The sequence below is a fragment of the Saitoella complicata genome (genome assembly GCF_001661265.1).
Source record: "Saitoella complicata NRRL Y-17804 unplaced genomic scaffold SAICOscaffold_5, whole genome shotgun sequence".
Taxonomy (NCBI): Eukaryota; Fungi; Ascomycota; class Saitoellomycetes; order Saitoellales; family Saitoellaceae; genus Saitoella; species Saitoella complicata.
The window spans coordinates 442,904-463,557 of record NW_017566996.1 but is presented as its reverse complement, the minus strand read 5'-3'; the positions used below and the strand labels follow the sequence as shown (position 1 = coordinate 463,557).

The following is a 20,654-nucleotide window of genomic DNA, read 5'->3' as shown; positions in this document are numbered from 1 at the left end:
TCAAAAAATCCTGTACCGCATGCACACAGCCACACCAGCCACGACCGCGTAAGAATCAAGTGCCGGCATACGCACAATTACAATTCAAGAAGACGTTTGAAGAGGATGGATCAGAGAAAACGGCCTCGTGACGGCGGTGAGGATTCTCCTGGAAAGAAACTCAAGAGCGGTCCCGATCCTGCTGCTACGGGAAGCGCCGGTATGTCCCAGGTCGACATCATCGCACAAGCGAAGGCACAGATCGCTGCCAAGCTCGCTGCCATGAGAGCTGGAAACGCCAGCGCCGCGTCTCCATCTTCAGCTCCTGGTATTGACATGGCAGACCTGCAACGGCGTGTCGCCGAAGCGAAAGCCAAAGTTAGTGGTCGAGTAAGCGCCTTAGGGGCTAGACATTTCGAGGAAGCTGGGCGATCCGAAGCCGGTGGCAGTGGTCTCAAAGTCGGTCTCCACCCTGCTCTCATGGGTGATATCACCACAACCCAATCCAAGAAGCGGAAAGTGCTCAAAATTTACGACACTCCCGACGAAGACCTCTCCCAAAATTCCTACTTCGATCCCTCCCTCGGCGCAAACCCCACGAAATCCCGCGCGGGGCGGTCATTCGAGTTCGTCGAGCACGGACGGTATATCCAGCAAGCCGCCGCTCTCCGGCAACAAGCCCGTCTCGAAGAACTCAAGCGGAGTATCGCCGCGACTGCACGAAAGGCAGGGTTCGAAGACGAACTCGATACTTCTGAAAATGCGTTCAGGAAGGAGGAGCCGCCTGAAGTGGAGTGGTGGGATCAAGGTCTCGTGACGGACAAGAGCTACGACGAGCCTTTCAAAATCGCTGGCCCGGATTCGATTGTTACGCTTTATGTCCAGCACCCTATCCCGATTCCTCCGCCTGGGGAGAAGCCGGTTCCCGCTCGACCGCTCGTGTTGACGAAGAAGGAGCAGAAGAAGATTCGACGGCAAGCACGCGCTGAACGTCTAAAGGACAAACAAGATCAACAGCGTCTTGGATTGATCCCGCCTGATCCGCCGAAGGTCAAGTTGAACAACTTGATGCGGGTACTCACCTCCGAGGCGGTAAAGGATCCCACGGCTGTGGAGCGTGAAGTCCGCCAACAAGTCGCCGCAAGAAAAGAGGCACACGAGCAAGACAACGAGGAACGCAAACTCACCCCCGATCAGCGCCGAGAAAAGGTTTTGGAGAAACTGGAGAAAGACGGGGATAAGGGTATCCGCTGCGCCGTATTCAGAATCGAGTTCTTGCCACCAGGATCGAATAAGTTTAAAGTGGAAGTCAACGCAAATCAACACGGCCTCACCGGTGTCGGCATCCTCAACCCCTCCTTCAACCTCGTCATCGTCGAAGGCGGTCCAAAATCCGTCAAAAAGTACAAACATCTCATGCTCGAACGAATCGACTGGACCGATGCCTCGAAAAACGCTCCACTGCGGGAAGACTTAGATGGAGATATGGAGCAGGATTTGACGAAGAATAGGTGTGAGTTGGTGTGGGAAGGGGACTTGAGGCAGAGGAATTTCAGGATGTGGAAGTATAGGAGGTGTGAGGATGAGCAGACGGCGAGGGAGGTGCTTACAAGGGGGAACTGTGTGGAGATGTGGACGACGGCGAAGGCGTGGGGCAAGGTTCAGAAGGATCTATAATCATTTCATTGCTGTACCGACAATACGAACTATTCTCCAAGGCAATTGAGAATCCTTTATCAAATAGGCCCTGGTGTAACATGTCGTAGAATGCAGCTGCACGAGTGGTCTCGTCTCAGCCAAGTACAACCAACTCGAACACCGTGAGTTTTCTACAGCGAACTTGGTTGTCAGTTCACAGCTCAGCTGTCAACGTCCTATGTCAACAGATCAATCAGCTCAGGATGACTCTTACGCATTCGGTCCCCTTCTCGACATCCTAGATCCTCTAAAGCAGATCATCTCCTCAACCTCCACACCAACGATCACCTCCTACCTCTCCCGCCTAACGAGCATCTCCCTTCCCTCCCTCGCAAACGAACAACAAGCACTCGAATCAGAAAAAGCCTCATTATCAGCAACCCTCAAGAGTTCAGGCCAACGCGACCACGACGCATTCGTCTCAGCCGCAGATCACGCAGACGCGTACCGCACAAGCTACGAGACCCTCTCCACCGGCGTCGACGGTCTTTCAAAGCAATGTACGAAACTAGGCAATGCAGTAGGGGAGTTCAACACCTTCGCTTCCGCGCAATCAACCGAGCGAACCCGCGCATCCCTCCTCCTCTCAAACCACGACAGACTACTCGATATCCTGGAGATGCCGTCGCTGGTCGCGACATGCGTACAAAACGGGTACTACACCGAAGCGATGGATCTCACCGCCCACGTCCGGCGACTATCTATGCGATTCTCGGAGCATCCCCTACTAGAGGAGTTGGTGAAAGAAGTTGATTCGAGTATGGAGGACATGGTATCAAACCTGCTCACTCTCTTGCGACAATCTATCAAACTACCCACCGCGATCAAAGTCATAGGATATCTCCGGCGAAGTACACAATTAACGGATCCAGAACTGCGGTATATCTTCCTGTTGTCGAGATGGAAGCATTTGGAGGATATGATTGGGACACTGAAACCATTGCAAAATGATTCAGCAAGATATATGAAGAGATACGTGGAGCTTATTCGAGAATACGGGTTTGCGATATTCATGCAATACCGCTCCATCTTCCCCGACGACACCGCCGTCGACGGCTTGTCATCACACGGCGATGGTACTGGTCTGGTGGAACGGACTTTCGCAAAGAATCTCCTACCGTCATTCGCGCAAAACCTCGTTACCTCGATCCGCGAAACACTAGAGGAACACGTCCCTCAGATGACAGACACAGGTGGACGGCAATCTCTACTAACGCAATTACTCTACTGCGCACAAAGTCTTGGGAGAGTAGGTGTGGACTTTACTGGCGCCTGTGTGGACGTCTTCGGCGATGAATGGGTTGAGGGCGTCAAGAATCATGCAGCGATACAAGCGAGGCTCAGTGGTGGTAGTGTTGCGGAGAAGATATAAGCATAACGAGAGCGATAGCCAGCGATCGTCGATATACCCAATATACCCAATCAGATCACAACCACCTGCACAAACAAATGAGTTATGCGTACATTCAAATTATTCTCTATAATCAAGACCCTTACATGCCATAATCAAACAACATACTCACCGACTCTCCATTATGAATTCTCCTCACCGCCTCAGCGAAAACCGGCGCAACATCAATGATATCCAACTTCGAACACAACCTCAAATTCTCCTCCTGCGGCGTAGTATTCGTCGTTATGATATGATCCAACGCACTCGCATTGATTCTCTGGATCGCATCGCCGGAGAAGATGCCGTGGGTTGTGAGTGCGTAGACGGCTGTCGCACCGTGGTCTTTTACGACTTTAGCAGCGCGGGTGATGGTGTTGCCAGTATCGAGCAAGTCATCGATGAGGATCGCAACCTTGCCTTCGACGTCCCCGACGAGCATCATACTAGCAACCTCCCTATCTCCAATCTTCGGCCGGTTAGGTCTCCGCTCTTTGTGAATAAGTGCGAAATCCATCTGTAGCGAATCCGCAATCGCAGTCGCTCTCTTCGCGCCTCCAGCATCAGGCGAGACAATCACCGCATCCTGATAATTCGGGATCTGGCTGACAATATACCTCTGCAACAATGGCCTTCCGTACAAATTGTCGACGGGGATATCGAAGAATCCCTGGAACTGGGGATCGTGGAGGTCCATGGTGATGATATGATCCGCGCCGGCACAGGTGAGGAGATCCGCGACCAGCGTACCAGCTTGGGCGATCCAATCCTTATACCCACTCGTTTTCTTCATAACTTCTTCAACCGGTGGCCGTCCTCCACCATTATAGCTCGGAGGGGGCATCAACTCCTTATCCTTCACATCACCCAAGTTGAAACCCTTCTTCTCCGTCGGCGCAGGCGTCCCAGGTCTCGACTCAAACGTATAAGTACCGGCACTCTTCTCAATCTCCTTCACAGTCCGCTGCAACAATGGTGCCCCGGTCTTCCTATGCGTAGAATCCGGTTGCCGGGAGTATGGGAAGACAGGGAGGATAGCTGTAACCTTCTTCGCACTCGCAGTCTTACACGCCGAGATCATGATCAACAACTCCATCAAGTTATTGTTGACGTGCCCAGATCCAGGCGAGATGATGTACACATCCTTCTCTCGAACCGAGTCGAAGATCTGGACAGAGGTTTCTCCGTTACTGAACTTCCCAAGCTGGGCATTTCCTTCTGCGATACCCAAGCGGTCGCAGATTGCGCTGGTGAGTATCGGGTGCGAAGAGGTACCGAAAACGACAAGGTTTCTTGTCATGTCTTCGGAGTTATCGGGGAGGAGTTGAGCAGGAATGATGGAGGGGATCAGAGGGTCCAACAGATTGCTGGATTGATATAACTTGGGTGCTCTAATAAGGTTTTTGAGCTCTCCGCGTTACCACTTTTCGAGACCAGCCAGGGCACGTGCAGCTCCAGCAACAGGCCCATGACCAAGAGAACGATGAACAGTGAACAGTAACAGATGGACCTGTATAACCGTGGTAGTATAATGATCGTAGCAAAAGATAACCCACAATGCAGCCCGTATAACCAATGAACCAAATAGAAAACGCACAAAAAACAACCCAATATGCTACAACATTAGATCATAGTCTCTTCCACTCTCCCCATTTTCACCCCACTTCACCACTTAATCCTTGTTCTTGGACTTCTTCTCTTTCTTCTCCTTCTTCTCTTTCTTCTCCTTCTTGTCCTTCTTGTCCTTCTTGGACTTGGGCTCCTCCTCCGCCTCCTCAGACTCCAACTTGCGCTTCTTGGAAGACTTATCCTTCTTCTCCTTCTTGTCCTTCTTCTCCTTCTTAGACTCAACAGCACCAGACTCCTCAACCTCAGCCATAACCTCATCCTCAGCATCAGATTCATCCTGTCTTGAACGCTTAGAGCCAACCTTGTCAGCAGCAGACTTGACCACAGGTGCGTCGGCCATATCGGCGTCAGCATTGTACCCAGAAGCACCGTTCAACTCAAACTTCTTCGTCGATTGCGTTCCGACGGGGGTCTGGTTCGCGTTTCCGGAGGAGATGGGCTTACCACCCTCCAATTGTCTCAGGCGGTTCTCGACCTTCAATCTCGACTCCAAACCAAGGGCGCCAGTGTCGTTCTTCTCGTCGCCAAGCGCGTCAACACGGAGGGAGAGAGCGGCCTTGGTAGCGAGCATACGCGCGATCTTACCCTTGGACTTGACACCAGCCTGTCCGATGAGGGAGGCGTGGTAGATGAGACCGTACTTGGGTGTGTCGTGCTTGGTCTTCAAAGCACGGAACAAGGCCTTCTCGGCACCCAAAATCTGGATAGTGGAAGCGGGCTGCTTGGCGAGGTTGATGAGGGAACCAGCGTGGGCGATCAACCGTGCACCAACCAACTCTCCGACAAGGGCGGTAAGGTTGGGAGCGATGGCCTGCATACGGTTACGGAGGTAGTCGGACAACTGCGCACGGTAGGCGGAGAGAGAAAGGACTTGGTCGACGAGGAGGTTGATGTTCTCCAAATCGTCGTCGGTGATCTCGGTACCCATGGAGATCTCAGCGGCCTGCTTGACAGCCTCCTCGAGCTCTTCGGGAAGGACGGTGGAAAGGTCGGTGGTAGAGGCGTTGGTGCGGAAACCCATGGTCTTGACGACACGAGCGTAGGCGAGGTTGTCGGACAAGATCTTGCCCATCTCGGGGAAATGCCATCCGTACCACTCCTTGACACGCATAGCGTAGGTGTTGAGCTCCTTGTCGAGATCATCCAACAAAGCGATAGCCTGGACGATCATAGTGTCGACCTTGTCGGTAGAGAACTTAAGCTTGTGACGGGAAAGAGAGTGGGAGAGACCGAGGGACATGATCTTCAAGTCATCGGGGGTAAGACCGGTAATGAGGGAAGAAAGGTGCTCGCGGATACCACGGTAGAGAGGGGCGACGGTGGAGTCGGAGATGATCTTGAAGTCGAGGCCGGCGATCTTGTTGATGGCGTTACCGAGTTTGGGGTCGGCGACAACGAGGGAAGACTTCTTGTCGGAGATGTCCTCGAGGATGTTCTGGAGCTTGGAGGAGACCTTACCCTCGATCAAGGCGTTGACGGTGTCGAGAGCATCGGCAGTAGACTCGAACTTGGAGAAAGCCTGGAGCTTCAACCTGCGCAACAATTAACATCTGTATATGACTCCAGCGACAATGACAACATACAAGTTGGCAGCACCCTCAGCGGTCTGGAACTCCTCGGCAAGGTTCTCGGGCTTCTTGAGGATCTTGTCCTTTGCCTACAAATAGAAAAACGACACAGTCAACATCTCATCATTCTATTTGCGTTTGCTTGCGCAAATTCAGAAAGGACTGTGATTCATTCGTCCTTTCCATTTGCCGAGCAATGGGACTAACCTTGAAGACGGCAACACCGGCACTGGTTTCAGCGAGAATACTGCAAGAGAGGTCAGCCTGATCCAACGATAAACGGAGCGAAGGAGACGTACAGAAGTCCACCCATTGTATCGTGCGCTGGCGGGATAGTCGAGTCGTCGGGGTTGTCGAGGTCGTCGAGGTCGTCGAGGTCGTCGTTCGTTTCGCTCGCCGTTCTGCCTGGCCACTTTTTTCGTGCGCCCTGACTACACCCCGAACAAGCAGCGATCGCCGCACCTTGCTCGAAGAAATCCTGGAGCCAGACGGAATCCAACCAGAACCTCTTGTATCATCTTCAACGGCCTTTTCGCCTGATTCAAGTCTTCGCATTCGAGGGAGATCAGAGTCCACCCGTTTACGCAGCTTGTCGCTTTTCCCCCGTTTCCTTTCGTTCGCCCGTCCTCGCGTTATCGCCATTGCCAGTACGATGAACAGATCAACCTCCCTCACCTCCGCGTTCCGCTCCCTCACCCTCTCCATCCCCTCAAACATCGCTGCCCGTACCTTCTCCTCCACCGCCCCCGTACACAAGGTCACCAAACGCAGACTTGCAGCCATCCGTCTAAAGAAGAAGAACATCGCCAGGCAGGCAGAGCTCAAGGTGCAGCGCACGAATACTAGTGACTACATCCTTGGACGACCAACAGAGTTTACCAGGGGCCTCCTCCGCCCGACAGAGATTCTCTTGTCCTCGACCGAGAAGGTTCAAAAAGAATGGCCTGACCGGGCCAATTTCTTCGTCACCTCAGAACACGCCCGCGAAGTCTTTGACGCAGCCGAGGAAGCAGAAATCCGTGCCCTTGACGCAACACCCGAAGAAATTGAGGAAGGAACCAAGATCTTCCTCGCTGGTGGCCCCAACCAGGAAGAAACCGTCCAAAGCAAGCCTTTGCTTTCCGAATTGCAGGCTACGTCGGACGATGCGCAACAATTCTTCGAAAACAAACCCGCAAAACTAAACACCATGTCTCCCGCCTACCAAGTCGCTGAGATCCGTAAAGTGGCTGCACACAAGAAAGCTGCAATGGCACGTATTCTCAACCTCGAGCAATCCAACTCCCCGGCCCTTCAACTTAAAAACATCGAGTACGCTCGTCTCCAGTTCCAGCGCGCTCCGGGAGATACTGGCTCGACCGAAGTCCAATCCGCGATCTTGACGGCCAGGATCCACTTCCTTGCCTCACACTGCAAAGTCCAGAAGAAGGACCTTGCTGCCTGGAAGAGTTTGAGGGAGATGGTGCACCAGAGGCAGGGTTTGTTGAAGTATCTGAGAAGAAAGGATCCGGAGTCGTATGTGAAGACGATCACGAGATTGGGATTGGATGATTACTCGGTTACGAGGGAGATTACTATGTAAGGTGGTGGTGAAAAGAGAGTGTGTGATTATAAGTTGGCAAAAGGCTATTTGTTCAAACCGGAGTTTTGGGGTCCTCTAAAAGTTTCTTGTATAAAGATCATGCATAGTTTGCATACGGAATCGAAAATACATTGCATATTCCCTTGCCTGCTGTGTCCGTCCCTTGACGTCCTGCTCTGCTGTCTGCGGTCTTGCCTTTGGCTACTACCGCAAGATATCTGTGCTATAAGCTACAGCTTTCATTTCCTCCCCCCTCCGTCCTCGATCATCCCTTCGCCTCCGCCTCCACCCCCACAATCTCCCTAAACTGCGTCCAGTCCGGCACACCAACACCCTCATACCACTCACCCCTCGTAATCTCAAATAATCCCTGTACCCGCATACTCCCCAACAAACTAGCACCAACCCATGCCGCTTCATTCGGAGTCTCGAGTACCCTCACCCTCTCCCCGGCATCCGCCGATCCAGTTATTTTGGAGAGTGAGGATTGGACGATGGATCGGATACGGGTACGGATACCAGGGATATTGGAGCAGCCGCCTGTGAGGATGACGTTCCGCGTAACCTGCGCACGAATGTCCCTCGAGCATTTCCGGAGAGAATGCGTCACGGCTTGGGGTAGTGACCTCGCATCATTATCCTGATACTCGTCCTCCGCACCCTCGAAGAAGATCTCGACCGCCGCATCCCGGATCCAGCCGGGAATCATGTGGCGCTCTCCAGTCGTCGGTGCAGTCCATTCGACGTCAGAGGTACGGGTATCGCTGTCATATGTTGATCGGAAATCTTCGTCTGCGGTGGTTTTGGGTGACGGAATTCGTGTCGTGGGAAGGCAGATTAAGCCGCGTTGGCAGAAGTCTTCAGTGTCTTCGGCTCGAGAGTTTGGCGGTAGTGGGGGAAACCCATAGTTTCGGAGGAGGTATTCGACACGTCTATGGAGACGATTACCTGCTATACCTGTACGGACGATAAACGGTGTCAATGGTCGCAAATCGTAGACCGGGGTAATGATAGTCTGCTGCCATCCGATATCTATCACAAACCCGTTACGGACGCCGGAAGCGACGCAGGCTGCGGTTGGCGAGGATATGAAGGTTATTGAGGGGATTTGGAAGTAGGTGAACAGTATTCGTGCCATTGCCATTTTGATGTGTATTGGCGTTAGCGGTGATTCGGTCAGGATGACTTTCTTGGTTTTGCTGTCGACGAGGAGGTATCTGCGATCACATTAATCTCTTGCCCTCGAAAGAATCTGGTACGAACGTACCTTTGGTATATTTGCCGGAGGTACAATTCCAGTGTATCGTCGAGCACTCCCGTGTCGCAATCCCGTACATCCAGTCCCCATAGCGTCCCAACTTCCCCTTCAAGCATACACACAGGATTGCATGTCTTCCGTCCACCTTCCCAATGCCTTTTCATGCCTTTTGTCGCCATGCGTACTGAGGCCAATGGGGTTGCCTCTCCACTGAACCCTGCCCGGATGTACCGGCAGCCGATGTCAAGCACAACACGGTCCTGCTCTTGAGTCTCAGACAGTCCCGATGTCGTCCGCCGTGATAGAGCACGAGCAACAAGCGGTGGTCGAGACGATGCCTTCGACGGTGATTTCTGCGGTGAAGAAGCTGTCTTCCGCCCCGTGATCGAAGAAAGTAGCGAGGCCATATTCACCCAGTATCAATTGACCCTCTCACAGTGATTTCATGAGTTTTCGGAGGCTTTCCAGATATCCGGATATTTACAGGTCAGTCGTACTCTTGGGTGACGTCTGGCGCGTCGAGCTGTAACGTCGACACGTCTCACAAAATCCCATACTTCGACAAAACCAAGAAGATCGAGAGAACAGCGAAAATGTCGTCTCCATCGCCTACTCACAGGCCAGCAACACGGTCGATGACAAAGCCTACGGGTACCCCGTCATTAGGACGACTTACATCTCTCGATGAGAACAATATCCTAACCGTTTCCCCTGAACGCGAGTCAGCCTTGAGTTCGGGATCAGAGTTGAATGATACCGCACGATCAAGACCGAGAAGAAGACGGAGCAAGTCTATTTTGGCGAGTGATGTTGAGGATGAGGAAGAGATTGTGCTGAAGGAGACGTTCTGGGCAAGGATTGCGCGTGTCTACGAGGTTTGTTGAAAATCTGCAGTTCAATGAATATAACTGACCAGCAAACAGCTCCAAAGAAAAGCACTTCATTCTTCCATCGGCTTCCTTGCACTTGCGATGTACTGTGCCGGTGTCGAGGCCACCTCGGTTACCCCTTTCCTCCTCTACATGTTGGTCCCAATCGTTGCGGCCGATTGGCTCCGTTTCAATTATCAAAACTTCAACAACTTCTACATCCGTGTCCTCGGCTTCTTGATGCGTGAGTCGGAACGTATGGGATGGAATGGAGTTATCTGGTATCTCGTCGGTGCCTGGACAGTAATGAAATTCTTCCCCAAGGTGAGAAGCTTCTTGATCGTAAGATTTCGTGGAATGTCCCACTGATGCACCTTCTCACAGGACATTGCCATTGTTTCTCTTCTTCTTCTTTCGTGGTGCGATACTGCTGCCTCTGGCTTCGGTCGTGCGTGGGGACGCTACGGTCCTTCCCTTCGCCCCGGCAAGTCCCTCATCGGTACCCTTTCTGCTGCCGCGGTTGGTTCTGCTGCTGGTTACCTTTTCTGGGGCGTATTGGCTACTTACAAGGACGAGTACTTCTTCCCCGGAGGTGGATCTGCCGAAACCTTGAGCTGGAACCCGAAGACCAGCAAGGTCAGTTTGGGAGGTTTGTGCGCCATCACGGGTATCATTGGAGCTTTCGCCGAGCAATTGGATGTCTTTGGCCTGGATGACAATGTGGTCATTCCTATTGTCAGCGCATGCTTGTTGCAGGTGGTTGTGAAGTACATCATCTAGGCGTCAAAAGGCCAAATGTTCAGAGCGAACGGAGGATCTGAAGGTGAGCACGATATCGAGGAGGGAGAAAGAGGTTGTTTTGGGATGTAATGAGGCTGAGTGGCTTTACGAATATTCAACATTCACGAAGCGTGGTACGATAGATTGCGCAATATATGCAAGATTAGGGTTTCTTGTGCTGCGGCGTTGTTCAACCGGCGTTCGTTCGGTGCTTTTGATTTAGATCGCATACCTTTGGGTCAATAATAAGGTTTGTACATACCAGTCTGGGCCTTGTCAACTACTGAGAGCAAGGTGACTAACCCCTACGACCCCGTTCAAAAAAAGACCTACCTTAATTCAGGTGCTCTGGACCTTTACAGCGCTCATCATGCCCTACGTTACTACGAACAGTGCACATCGTGTTGTGTCTAAGTTATCAGATTCCATCACCAAGAATATACAATCATCCAAACAACGCCCAGAGATCTCACAACTCACCAAGGCTATCTAAACGAAGGAAAACCCAATGAGACCGGTAACAACAGCCAAGGTAACAGTCATGACATCGACATTCAAGTGTCCAGCACCACCAGTCGAAGAGCTCGCAATCGTCCCATTCGCCGAAGTAGAGTTCACACGCCCCCCAGTAGTCCCACTCACAGTACCATTCGCCCCGACCACCGTCCCATTGGCCCCAGTAACCGGAACCTGCCCGGGACTGAGGTTCTCCGTCGCCTTTGCCGCACTAGCCTTGAACGCCTCGAGCGTCTTATTGGAAGTAGGGTTAATCACACCGACCATTCCGCTTTGACAGTGGTCTCCCTGCGAGCAGTAGAACCAGAGCGGAGTGGTGCTGTTGACGAGGATGGTGTAGGTCGGGATGGAGGTGGAGGAGTTAGAGACGGGCATGAAGCCGGACCAGAATTGGGCGACGCCGGCGGCGGCGGGAATGGGAGCACAGGGGTTTGCGAAGGCGGCTTGGGCGACGGAGTGGTTCTGTTCGACAACGGTTAGGTGAATGAAGGGGGAGGGGAGAGTGATGGGAAGTACCTTGGGCCAGAATTGGAATTGGACCATATCGCCGACGGCAGCCTGGAGCTGGGGCGGGTTGAAGGTCAACCCACCCTTTCCAACCTCGACAACATGCGTAACAGCCGACGAAGAGGCGTAAGAGGTGTTCGCCAACGCACCGCCATCAATAGCTTTGTTACTGCTCGTAACATTGACAGCAGTGGTATTGAGGAAAGCAGCCGTGATGTTGGCCTGACCAGCAACCAGTGCGGCCGAGAAGGCGAGGAGAGAGGTGATCGTAGAGAAGGCGTACATTATCGAATGATTCTTGAACGTAAGAGATGGAATGCTGCAAGAGACCTGCTCCGCAAAAACTGATAACTTAAACGGATGAAGTGAAACGAAACACAAAAACTCGAAGACGACCTGCGTCTTCTTTTGGTGATGGGGATGTAGTGAGTGGGTTGACTGAGGACAAACCTCGAATCAGCGAGGAGGACGGGGATTTATAGAGAAGGGGGCGTCAGAAGGAGGCTGGGCATTTTTCCTTCTTATCCCTGCTGCTTGGGTAAGCTTTTTCGAGCAAGGGAGTCTGTTTGAAACGCGGATATGCATGCTACGAAACAAGGTTTAATTACCAAGCATGCCGGAGAGTAATGAGAGTCAGACGTCCAGAAAATGTATCATGAGCCGTGAAATGTCTTGACACTTCTAGACATCAACGAATGATTATGTTAAACTCACGGACGTTCAAGGTTGGTTCGTTGAAGTTTTCTCAATGAGCGTGGGAAGAACGGGTACCGTTGAACAGTGGACAAGGGCAGCACAGCTGCCGTAGCAAAAATAACTTCATAAAAAGGTGGACCATCAAGGCCAGTTGGTATATTCCTAGTCATCCACTATCGTATCCTACCACATCCGTGACGTTTTGGTTTAGTAAGCGGAAGGTCCACTCAACAAAAACCCACCATCAACCGGAATAATAACACCATTCGTGTACAACCCAGCCTTACTCGCCAAATACAACGCCGTCCCAACCATCTCTTTGACATCGCCAGCTCTTCCGGCGGGAATCTCCATTTCCTTGTCATACACGGAGACATTCCTGTCATCGGACTCATCCGTCGTCATCTCCGAGGGGAAGACACCAGGAGCGATGGTATTCACGCGGATCTTGAGAGGCGCGAACTCTTTTGCCATGAGGCGGGTGAGGTGGATCGATGCGGCCTTGGAGGAGTTGTACGCGAAGTGGGATTGGTGGTCCTTCGTCAACCCAGAAATCGAAGAAATGTTGATAATCGACGAAGAGAATCCAGTCTTCGACTTCGTTCCCGCCTCGAGGAGGGGAAGGAATCCGATGGTGGTGAAGTAGTGCGAAGCGACATTGGTGTTCCAGACATCATTCCACTCACTGAACTCCTGTCCCCAAAGATTCTTCTTGAACTCTTCCGCGTCCTTACCCTCTGCCTTTCCAGTAGGACCCGAGATACCGGCATTGTTGACAAGCAAGTTAACCTGTCCTTCCTTCTCCTTGATCTGGCGCGCCAATTCCTCGATCTGCGCTTTATCCGTGATATCGCCTACAAGGGGGATGATCTCACCCTTCGTGTCGGATCCGTGCTCCTTCGCCGCAGTTTCGAGAACGTCCTTACGACGACCGATGATGTAGACCTTGGCACCGTTCGCGGCGAGTCCCTGGGCGATCATGAGACCGATACCCGTTCCACCACCGGTGATGACGGCAACGAGACCGGAACAGTCGAAGAGGGAGGAAGCGACGAGGTCTGCTGTGGGAGCGGCGTTGGTGGGCATTTTTCTAATTTGTGTTGTTGTGAAGGTTCTGATCGGTTTGACATTGGAAATGGAGGAGGTGAGAGGGGATTTATAGGCGAGGTGGGAGAGGGGTGGGTAAGGATGACGTAAAACCGTGGAGGTGATCGAGCGGGAAGCGGAATGGCGAGTGATGCGCGTGAACATTTCGTATTGAGATTATGGAGGATCTTAAGGGAAGGCGATCCATTTGCGGATCGATTGGGACTACCCTTGGCTGTTACATCATCATCGAACATCCCGCCAGGCACAAAAGACCTCCTCGGTAACGTAGACAAAACACCATCCCAGCCATCCACAATGTCATCAGACGCAAACGGAAACACAAGCACCACCAACGAGGTATTCGACCTCCAAGCAATGCCCTCCCTCCCTCCACAAACCCTCAACAAAATCTTCCAACGCGCCTTCGCACATCCTGACGAGACAAAGACCAATGCCGCCGCACTTGCAATGGCGGGTGAATACCTGAAAATCTTCGCAACTGGTATGCCTTTGTAAGCCTCTTTTCTTGAGGATCGTGAGCTAACAACTGCGTACAGAAGCTGTACACCGCGCTGTCGCAGAGAAGAAAGCGAGGATGGCGAAGGAGGGGGATGAGAATAGGGCTGTCATGCTCGAGGTGATTGCTTTGATGGGGATCAAGAGGTTCATGCTCACAATGCTCTTACAGGTTGATGATTTGCAGGCTGTTGCCGCGCAGATGTCATTGGATTTCTCGTGATGGGATGCGAGATATGGCGTTTGAAGCTTTACGCGTTCTGGAAATCTGGGACGCGTCATACCCGGGGTGTTTGAGCAATTGGGTCTGGCGTTTCGGTGCTTGGTCATTTGATTAGATTTAGGAGGCAGTCCTTTCGTACGCGAAGGCCTAATAAGCATACTGGTGCATCTCTATCACGTCTACCTTGTTCGTAGCATTCTTATCCGTCAACGCTTCAATGTCCCCTGCCGTACCACAACCCCCAAACCTTACGACCACACCTTCTCGATCACCTCTCTAGCGACTTCAACTACTTCAGGTCCAACAAACACCTCATCATGCTTCCCCGCCGCCCCCCTAACCTCAACACTCCACCCCCTCCTCTCCAACCTCTCCTCCATAAGACCCGTCTGCCACGGACTCAACAACTCATCTTCCATACTCTGCACCAACACAACCTCAACCCCCTCTTTCTCCACACCTTCTAACAGATTCACCGGACTTGCGACCGATGCGGCACGGACCGAGTCGAATGCGGATTCGACAAAGGAGGTGTAGTCAGGGTATTCCGTGCATAGATCAGCGAGGTCGTAGAGGCCTTCTGTACATATTAATGATTTCAGGGTTCCGAGGTCTCCTTTCTGTGAGGGTGAAAGGGCGTGGGCGATTTGGAATGCCAGTGTCGCACCGGCGGAGTGCCCGACGAGGATATACTCTTGCATACCATATTGCTCGTGTAGCAGGCGGAGAGCGGAGATACAGTCATCCAGGTGAGCGGGGTGTGTTACGTCGGGTGAGAGACGGTAGTTTAGTGATGCGCACCCGAAGGGAGGGGAAGTGGTGGTTGTGGTGGTGGAGAGGAGGGAGGTGAGGAGTGGATGTCCGTCTTTGCTGGTGTTGTTTGGATCTCGCCTGTAATTTTTTGAAGTCGTCAGTCTCTGTTGTAAAAGAATCTTCACTTTCAAGATTACCATGCACCACCGTGGATGAAGATGACCCAGCGGGAGACGGTTGAGGAGTCGAAGGATGCAGGACGGAGGATGTCGAGGGATTGGAAGGGGTGGCCGCCGGGGACGGAGGAGATGGTTTCGATTATTGGTGATTCCGACATGATTCGCGTTTGGTTCTTTTCCCCAAGCTGGTGGATGTGGAAATATTGGGAGAAAGATGCGAATGTCAACGTTGCAGGGGCAAGGACTGGGGAAGAGCACTTTGCCGAACTCGGGAAGCCACGAGCAGAGTTGCCACGGGCGAAAGCTCACAGCAATCAAAGGCGAACTGGATGCGCAATAAAAAGGACTTTCGTCAGTCCAAGACCCTTTCGCGTCCACGAATTATGCTTAAAGGGAGGTCAGATGACACACAAAAAAAACAAAAACAGGCGACCTGCCCCGGACTTGAACCGGGAACCTTCCGTACCGGAAACGGATGCGCTAACCATTGCGCCAACAGGCCGAAACGATTATCGTGACAGTGAGCGCAACCATATATTTGTTATCTGAACGATTTCTTGTTTGGAGGTGTTATTTTGCAGTTACAGTCCTTGTGGATGTTCAAAGGACATCGTGTGCATGCTATGAGAACAGATATCTACGATCGTTGGACTGAAAAGTGATGACTATCAAAGCAACACGCGTTGTGCTTTCCAATGTCCATGTCGACGCCCTTACACGCACGGATGCTTACACCAAACCCAGGATGAAAGGCTTGTCAGTGGCAACCATTGAAGATGCCTGTTTGAAGACTGAGTTCTGAGGGAACCAATCTTGTACAAATGGCAGCATGCCATGTCAACAGCGCAAGAATAGTTTGGGTATTTATTTCGCAGCTTAATCATAGCGTGGGAAATTCCGAGACCGATCCGGGAGACGAAACATCGATGAGGAGTGGTCGCTTCCTTGACGTTGAGCTCCGAGTGCGCTTCACAATGCCGTTGAGAGTGATGTGTGTGCTATCAGTGATCGATCTCTTGGACGTTGCGTAGATACCAGACCGGACCGGTTGTATGCTTTTCGTACACCAGTTGTCAAGACTGAGAGGTATGGAGAGCTTCCGCAACTCGATGAAGGCCAATTACAAGGAGTATAGGTGTACGAATAGATTCAGGAGACCATGTTTGAGATGTCTTTTAATATTTTGAACGAGCACGGGTGTACAAGAGCCGTTAGGACATGAAACCATCGAGATTGTCGATCATTTACACATACGAGGAGACTAAGACAGATAACGCTTGTAATTCATGCCTGTATCATATGCTAGTCTTGTTCCTAACCGCGCACCGAAAACGCCAAAGAGTGGAATCATTATGCTGTTACCATCGCGCTTCCACTGTCGAAAGATCAGCTCTGCGCAGATCCTCGATACCAGCAGCCTCCTCCTCCCAAGTCTTGCCGTTACTCCCAGATTCAATCTCGCCCTGAGCCTTCTTCTTCTCCGCATCAAGCTTATCCAAAAACTCGGCAGGAAGGAACGGGGTATATCTTCTCTCCCTTTCCCGGTTCGTACCACCGATACCGGCACCGTACGCGAGAATCATCTCAGTTGTAGTGGCAAGCTTGAATGGTAACATGTACGTGGTATCCAACGTGATCGCATCCTCCTCTTCATACAGATGATCAGCCAGACTGTCGATCTTCTGCTTTTCATCCGCCTTCTGAGTCGGCACATCAAAGATAATCTTCTTCACCGCGGAAGAAAGCTTGCCTTCACCCACTTCATACCGGTAATCTCGCACTGCCCGTGCGAGCTGTGGCAGGGTGAGTCTGTGCAGTGATTCACGGGTAGTCTCCAATGCATCTACATCATCCCCAATCGACGATAACACCTGCAGCCACTGTAGGAGCTGATTAACAGGTATAAGATGGTGCCGTGCTGCCTCATGGATGCTCGGCTGTGACGACATCTCGCTTTGTTCCTCTTTTCGTAAAATGTTGGTGCGCGTTGCCCAATCTTCCAAAGCACTGACATTCATTCGGATCTGCATTGCTCTGCTTCGTGCCAAGTACTTCTTCTTCGTGATTATGCGGTTGAACAGCTCTCCTCCAACCCAGAAGAACAGTTGCGAAAAGGTTTGAGCGATAATGACAGGGTGCACATCGTACGCTTCCATCACGAACAATGTCGATGACAGCAATGATGTGATATTCCTCGGCGAGGGTCCGGCTCTTCGCCGTGGTGAAGGTGGCCGGACGCCCTCAACAGGCGCCTCCTTCTTCCGCGACCTGAATAATCTCCATTCATTCTCGAACTGCACATTCTGCAAGCCCGGAATGGTCTCATTATCCAACATTCCAGCATCGAGAACTTTATCCAGTCTTCGCTCCGCATCTTGGATGAGCAGCATCCAAATATCGTTGATCAGCTCCGAAATCTCCTGCTGGTGTGGAATAGTTACGCCCACTAAACCCTGGTCCTTCTTCATATGGTATAACAGCAGCGTGCAGTTCGAAATCCAGAACGCCAGATTTGCCATGTCTTCTGCTCGCTTCTTGGTGACATCCTGTATCCGCAGCACTGCACCATCCAGCAGCTTCATCATCAACTCTGGCGTACTGAAATAATGTGCAAATCTCGCACAGAGAAAGAGCACGTTGGCAGGAACAGGCTTCTGGGCTGGTGACCGCACGGGCTGCATCCGGGTGATGACAACATCAAAGATATGCGGTAGGTCCTCCTCGGAAAACACAAACATCTGCGACGGCAAACACCGACTATAATCAAACGACGGCCCCTCATCAATCTCCTCCAGAAATGGCGAATCAGTCGTATCATCCAACCCCAAACTGGACAAATCCACTTCCAAATTCGCCGCACTCTCCATCATCAACCTCTTTTGAAACTCATCCTCAGCCATCTGTTCCTCAAACCTATCCTCCGAGAACCCGCCTCGGTCATACCAATCGTCCGAACCAGCCATCATGCCCAACGTCCCAATCTCAGGACTATCGTCATTACCTCTCGTCAAGAATCCAGCAACCTCCGTAGATGTCTCCGGCGCCGCGAAATCCAATGCTGTTCGCCCACTCGTAGTCTTCGTCGTGGTGGACGCACCATGCGCAACAAGCTCCTTAATCAGATCCGGATGATTGTTGTTTGAGGCCCACATCGTAGCTGTCCACCCGTACTTGTCCTGCTTGTTCACATCCGCGTGCGCCTCCAACAATGCCTTCACAACATCTGTTCGACCGAAACACGCTGCCATGATCAACGGCGTCGTCCCACTCTCATCCTGCGCATCAACATCAACAAGTTTCTGCCCCGGTCCATCAATAACTTTTCGTATTACGTCGAGATCGCCATTTGATGCCGCTCGGCCAAACACCTCTTGCAATTGCTGTCGCCTGGTAAAGTCGGATAACGACGGATCATTGAGAATGCTATCCACATCGTCCCCTTCCTCTCCACCGCCGAAGCCGAAGTTCAATTGCGCTGGTTGCGGTAGTGGTAAATCATCTGGTTCGGTATTCTGACTTGTCCATGGATCGAGAAAATTGGATGCTGCTCTAGGTAAAGACAATGGTCGTGCGTCGTCCAGTGATCGAGGAAGGTCAACAGGTAAGATGCCAGATGCTGCAAGGCTTTCTATTGATGATCTATTCGTTGAATCTTCTTGATCCATCAGGGTGTTGGAACTGGTTGCCCTTCAAATGTTGACTGTTTATGCGCTGTGCTCAATTGCAAGTGCCGGGTTTACGTGGGGACTTAACCGTGCAGATTATGACGCAGGGTTTCAAACAGGGACGAACACGAGAATTATCCAAATAGTTCTTTGCTATGCTAAATAATGCCTTCAAGTAGGCTGGTATAGTTGTACACTTAACCACGGACAGAAGCACTGGCACGGTTAAGCAAGCACTGCCTGTGAACTTCGAATTTGTCGTTGAACACGTTGCTGGTTCCATCCAAGACAGCAAGCAACTCATCCGCAATCCTCAAGTGGAGTTCTTTGTGCTTTCGTGACTCGGAGCTGCAAAAATTGTTAGCTCATCCATTTGCCGAGAATCATGTGCAACATACTGCTTGATGATCCACCTGATTCCATGCCTGTGCCTCTGTCTCTCGTTCAATGGTACAGGCACCTGAACCTTCTTGGTTCCCTTGACACTGGTACGGATTGACATCAACGGTGCAGCCCTCTCCATAGCCTCCGCGAAAGCCTGCAAAGGGTTTCCGCCTGTCTTCAGCTTAAGGACATCAAATGCCTTCTGCAAAACGTTCTGCGCACGAGCCTTCTTTCCGTCCTTCATGATGACACCTACGAATAACTGGACAATATCATCGTACTTTCCCTTTTCCAAAGGTTCTGGTACGGCGAACTTGTTCAAGTTCTCCTTCACAACCTCTGGTGCGTTCTTCTCGGCCTCGGCGTCACCCTCGATCAGCTCCTGTGCAGTCACGCCCTCATCCTCCACTGGTGATTGGTCGGTGGTAGGCTTTCCCTTCTCATAAATCCTCTCGTATGCCTTGGTCTCCTCGGTGATGTGGGGCATGGTGGCATCGGGGTGGGACTTGGTCGGCGCACCCTGCTTATCGGCATATGATCTGGTCGCGACGGCGATACGGGGAGCCACATGGAGAACGGGGCGTGCCGAGACGGTGTAGAGTGCTCTTCTTGCTGCGAACATTTTGTATGTGTTGTCGTCTGGTGTTGAGTTTGTCGATGCGGGTTGTTCGATGCCCTTAAACTAATTTTCCGTAGTGCAGCTGCTGAACCATGTACAACGACGTAATACGGAGAAGTCGATCGAGATGTCCTGCGATCAATTGCTGGCGTTATCGAGCTTTATGGTGCAGTTGACGTAGACTGCCGGCTGCTTTCGTTCGCAGACGTGCGCGGTCGTCAGTACTGTAGCCCGGTCAATTACAAATGGAGACGTGAACACTTATGGGATAGCTTACACCGAGAGAATGTTTTGATTACCATATTTTATTATCATAAAATCCTTCATATCACCAAAAGACCCCTCACGACAGGCTATGCTGTAGAATACTCGTCAGACACTGCACAACCGCACCCACCACACCAACTCCCCACATCAGATTTTCCCCCTCCATCTTAGGACTTAGGATTCTCACAAGCAATACACCGCCCAGCATCCCCCTTATTCGTAACCATACAAGCCCCACACTCCCACTCATCAGCCGCCCTCTGCGGAAGCTTCATCCCAGCAGCCGTCCAATCAAAACTCGGTGTCGAAACATGCGTGTTCGCCGCTGTCTTCTGCGCTGGCTTCGGCGTCTCGCACGAAATACACTTGTCAGCGGTGGCTTTGTTGGTGACTAGACAGACATCACAACCCCACTCATCCACAGCCTTCTGCGGCATCTTCATCCCAGCAGCAGCCCAATCAAAACTCGGTGTCGAAACATGCGTGT

At 51.8% G+C, this 20,654-nt stretch overlaps 12 protein-coding genes and 1 non-coding gene across 13 annotated transcripts in view; 4 read left to right on the top strand and 9 right to left on the bottom strand.

The window, feature by feature from the left end:
• Positions 1-201: 201 nt before the first annotated feature.
• SAICODRAFT_24051 (PRP3-domain-containing protein) lies at positions 202-3,049 on the top strand (the record flags this gene model as incomplete). The annotated part of the gene is made up of 3 exons (XM_019166750.1): positions 202-1,638; positions 1,746-1,799; positions 1,838-3,049. The coding sequence occupies 3 exons, from the start codon at positions 202-204 to the stop codon at positions 3,047-3,049; spliced, it is 2,703 nt and encodes a 900-aa protein (XP_019025922.1).
• A 121-nt stretch (positions 3,050-3,170) lies between these two features.
• Positions 3,171-4,367, bottom strand: SAICODRAFT_54011 (ribose-phosphate pyrophosphokinase; the record flags this gene model as incomplete). The annotated part of the gene is made up of 1 exon (XM_019169254.1): positions 3,171-4,367. One exon carries the CDS (start codon positions 4,365-4,367, stop codon positions 3,171-3,173), a length of 1,197 nt encoding a protein of 398 aa, XP_019025921.1.
• Positions 4,368-4,739: 372 nt separating this feature from the next.
• Positions 4,740-6,633, bottom strand: SAICODRAFT_89785 (nucleolar protein NOP58; the record flags this gene model as incomplete). Its single annotated transcript, XM_019171656.1, has 4 exons — positions 6,564-6,633; positions 6,472-6,511; positions 6,280-6,353; positions 4,740-6,228 (listed from the first exon to the last, which is right to left on the bottom strand). The coding sequence occupies exons 1-4, from the start codon at positions 6,575-6,577 to the stop codon at positions 4,740-4,742; spliced, it is 1,617 nt and encodes a 538-aa protein (XP_019025920.1). The 5' UTR covers positions 6,578-6,633.
• Positions 6,634-6,760: 127 nt separating this feature from the next.
• Positions 6,761-7,901, top strand: SAICODRAFT_29441 (uncharacterized protein). The gene has a single exon (XM_019167410.1). The coding sequence runs from the start codon at positions 6,917-6,919 to the stop codon at positions 7,844-7,846; it is 930 nt and encodes a 309-aa protein (XP_019025919.1). The 5' UTR covers positions 6,761-6,916; the 3' UTR covers positions 7,847-7,901.
• Positions 7,902-8,111: 210 nt separating this feature from the next.
• Positions 8,112-9,608, bottom strand: SAICODRAFT_69982 (actin-like ATPase domain-containing protein; the record flags this gene model as incomplete). Its single annotated transcript, XM_019170523.1, has 2 exons — positions 9,114-9,608; positions 8,112-9,063 (listed from the first exon to the last, which is right to left on the bottom strand). The coding sequence occupies exons 1-2, from the start codon at positions 9,509-9,511 to the stop codon at positions 8,112-8,114; spliced, it is 1,350 nt and encodes a 449-aa protein (XP_019025918.1). The 5' UTR covers positions 9,512-9,608.
• A 99-nt stretch (positions 9,609-9,707) lies between these two features.
• Positions 9,708-11,026, top strand: SAICODRAFT_89780 (uncharacterized protein). The gene is made up of 3 exons (XM_019171655.1): positions 9,708-9,979; positions 10,028-10,297; positions 10,358-11,026. Exons 1-3 carry the CDS (start codon positions 9,740-9,742, stop codon positions 10,751-10,753), a joined length of 906 nt encoding a protein of 301 aa, XP_019025917.1. The 5' UTR covers positions 9,708-9,739; the 3' UTR covers positions 10,754-11,026.
• Positions 11,027-11,175: 149 nt separating this feature from the next.
• Positions 11,176-12,329, bottom strand: SAICODRAFT_89776 (Cupredoxin). Its single transcript, XM_019171654.1, has 2 exons — positions 11,786-12,329; positions 11,176-11,731 (listed from the first exon to the last, which is right to left on the bottom strand). Exons 1-2 carry the CDS (start codon positions 12,059-12,061, stop codon positions 11,243-11,245), a joined length of 765 nt encoding a protein of 254 aa, XP_019025916.1. The 5' UTR covers positions 12,062-12,329; the 3' UTR covers positions 11,176-11,242.
• Positions 12,330-12,679: 350 nt separating this feature from the next.
• Positions 12,680-13,558, bottom strand: SAICODRAFT_54167 (NAD(P)-binding protein; the record flags this gene model as incomplete). Its single annotated transcript, XM_019169267.1, has 1 exon — positions 12,680-13,558. One exon carries the CDS (start codon positions 13,556-13,558, stop codon positions 12,680-12,682), a length of 879 nt encoding a protein of 292 aa, XP_019025915.1.
• Positions 13,559-13,876: 318 nt separating this feature from the next.
• Positions 13,877-14,300, top strand: SAICODRAFT_24043 (uncharacterized protein; the record flags this gene model as incomplete). Its single annotated transcript, XM_019166749.1, has 2 exons — positions 13,877-14,063; positions 14,119-14,300. The coding sequence occupies 2 exons, from the start codon at positions 13,877-13,879 to the stop codon at positions 14,298-14,300; spliced, it is 369 nt and encodes a 122-aa protein (XP_019025914.1).
• A 248-nt stretch (positions 14,301-14,548) lies between these two features.
• SAICODRAFT_33948 (alpha/beta-hydrolase) lies at positions 14,549-15,390 on the bottom strand (the record flags this gene model as incomplete). Its single annotated transcript, XM_019168325.1, has 2 exons — positions 14,549-15,191; positions 15,251-15,390. The coding sequence occupies 2 exons, from the start codon at positions 15,388-15,390 to the stop codon at positions 14,549-14,551; spliced, it is 783 nt and encodes a 260-aa protein (XP_019025913.1).
• Positions 15,391-15,661: 271 nt separating this feature from the next.
• SAICODRAFT_t41 lies at positions 15,662-15,734 on the bottom strand. The gene has a single exon. It is a non-coding gene; the product is annotated as a tRNA-Arg (tRNA).
• A 770-nt stretch (positions 15,735-16,504) lies between these two features.
• Positions 16,505-20,098, bottom strand: SAICODRAFT_17788 (uncharacterized protein). Its single transcript, XM_019165862.1, has 3 exons — positions 19,296-20,098; positions 19,107-19,245; positions 16,505-18,531 (listed from the first exon to the last, which is right to left on the bottom strand). The coding sequence occupies exons 1-3, from the start codon at positions 19,901-19,903 to the stop codon at positions 16,591-16,593; spliced, it is 2,688 nt and encodes an 895-aa protein (XP_019025912.1). The 5' UTR covers positions 19,904-20,098; the 3' UTR covers positions 16,505-16,590.
• Positions 20,099-20,175: 77 nt separating this feature from the next.
• SAICODRAFT_69974 (uncharacterized protein) overlaps positions 20,176-20,654 on the bottom strand; it is a 3,004-nt gene continuing 2,525 nt past the window's right edge. The window contains exon 4 of the mRNA XM_019170522.1: positions 20,176-20,604. Coding sequence (XP_019025911.1) covers positions 20,335-20,604 — 270 coding nt within the window. The 3' untranslated portion in view covers positions 20,176-20,334. The remainder of the gene's footprint in view (positions 20,605-20,654) is intronic.

Excerpts from the sequence above, each read along its gene's own strand:
- SAICODRAFT_29441 (XM_019167410.1), top strand. The coding sequence starts at position 6,917 with ATGAACAGATCAACCTCCCTCACCTCCGCGTTCCGCTCCCTCACCCTC.
- SAICODRAFT_89780 (XM_019171655.1), top strand. The coding sequence starts at position 9,740 with ATGACAAAGCCTACGGGTACCCCGTCATTAGGACGACTTACATCTCTC. Across the intron at positions 9,980-10,027 it reads GGATTGCGCGTGTCTACGAG|CTCCAAAGAAAAGCACTTCA; the intron begins GTTTGTTGAAAA and ends ACCAGCAAACAG. Across the intron at positions 10,298-10,357 it reads TAATGAAATTCTTCCCCAAG|GACATTGCCATTGTTTCTCT; the intron begins GTGAGAAGCTTC and ends ACCTTCTCACAG.
- SAICODRAFT_89776 (XM_019171654.1), bottom strand. The coding sequence starts at position 12,061 with ATGTACGCCTTCTCTACGATCACCTCTCTCCTCGCCTTCTCGGCCGCA. Across the intron at positions 11,732-11,785 it reads AATTCCAATTCTGGCCCAAG|AACCACTCCGTCGCCCAAGC; the intron begins GTACTTCCCATC and ends GTTGTCGAACAG.
- SAICODRAFT_17788 (XM_019165862.1), bottom strand. The coding sequence starts at position 19,903 with ATGTTCGCAGCAAGAAGAGCACTCTACACCGTCTCGGCACGCCCCGTT. Across the intron at positions 19,246-19,295 it reads ATCAGGTGGATCATCAAGCA|CTCCGAGTCACGAAAGCACA; the intron begins GTATGTTGCACA and ends CAATTTTTGCAG. Across the intron at positions 18,532-19,106 it reads TTAACCGTGCCAGTGCTTCT|AAACTTGTTGATGTTGATGC; the intron begins GTCCGTGGTTAA and ends GGACCGGGGCAG.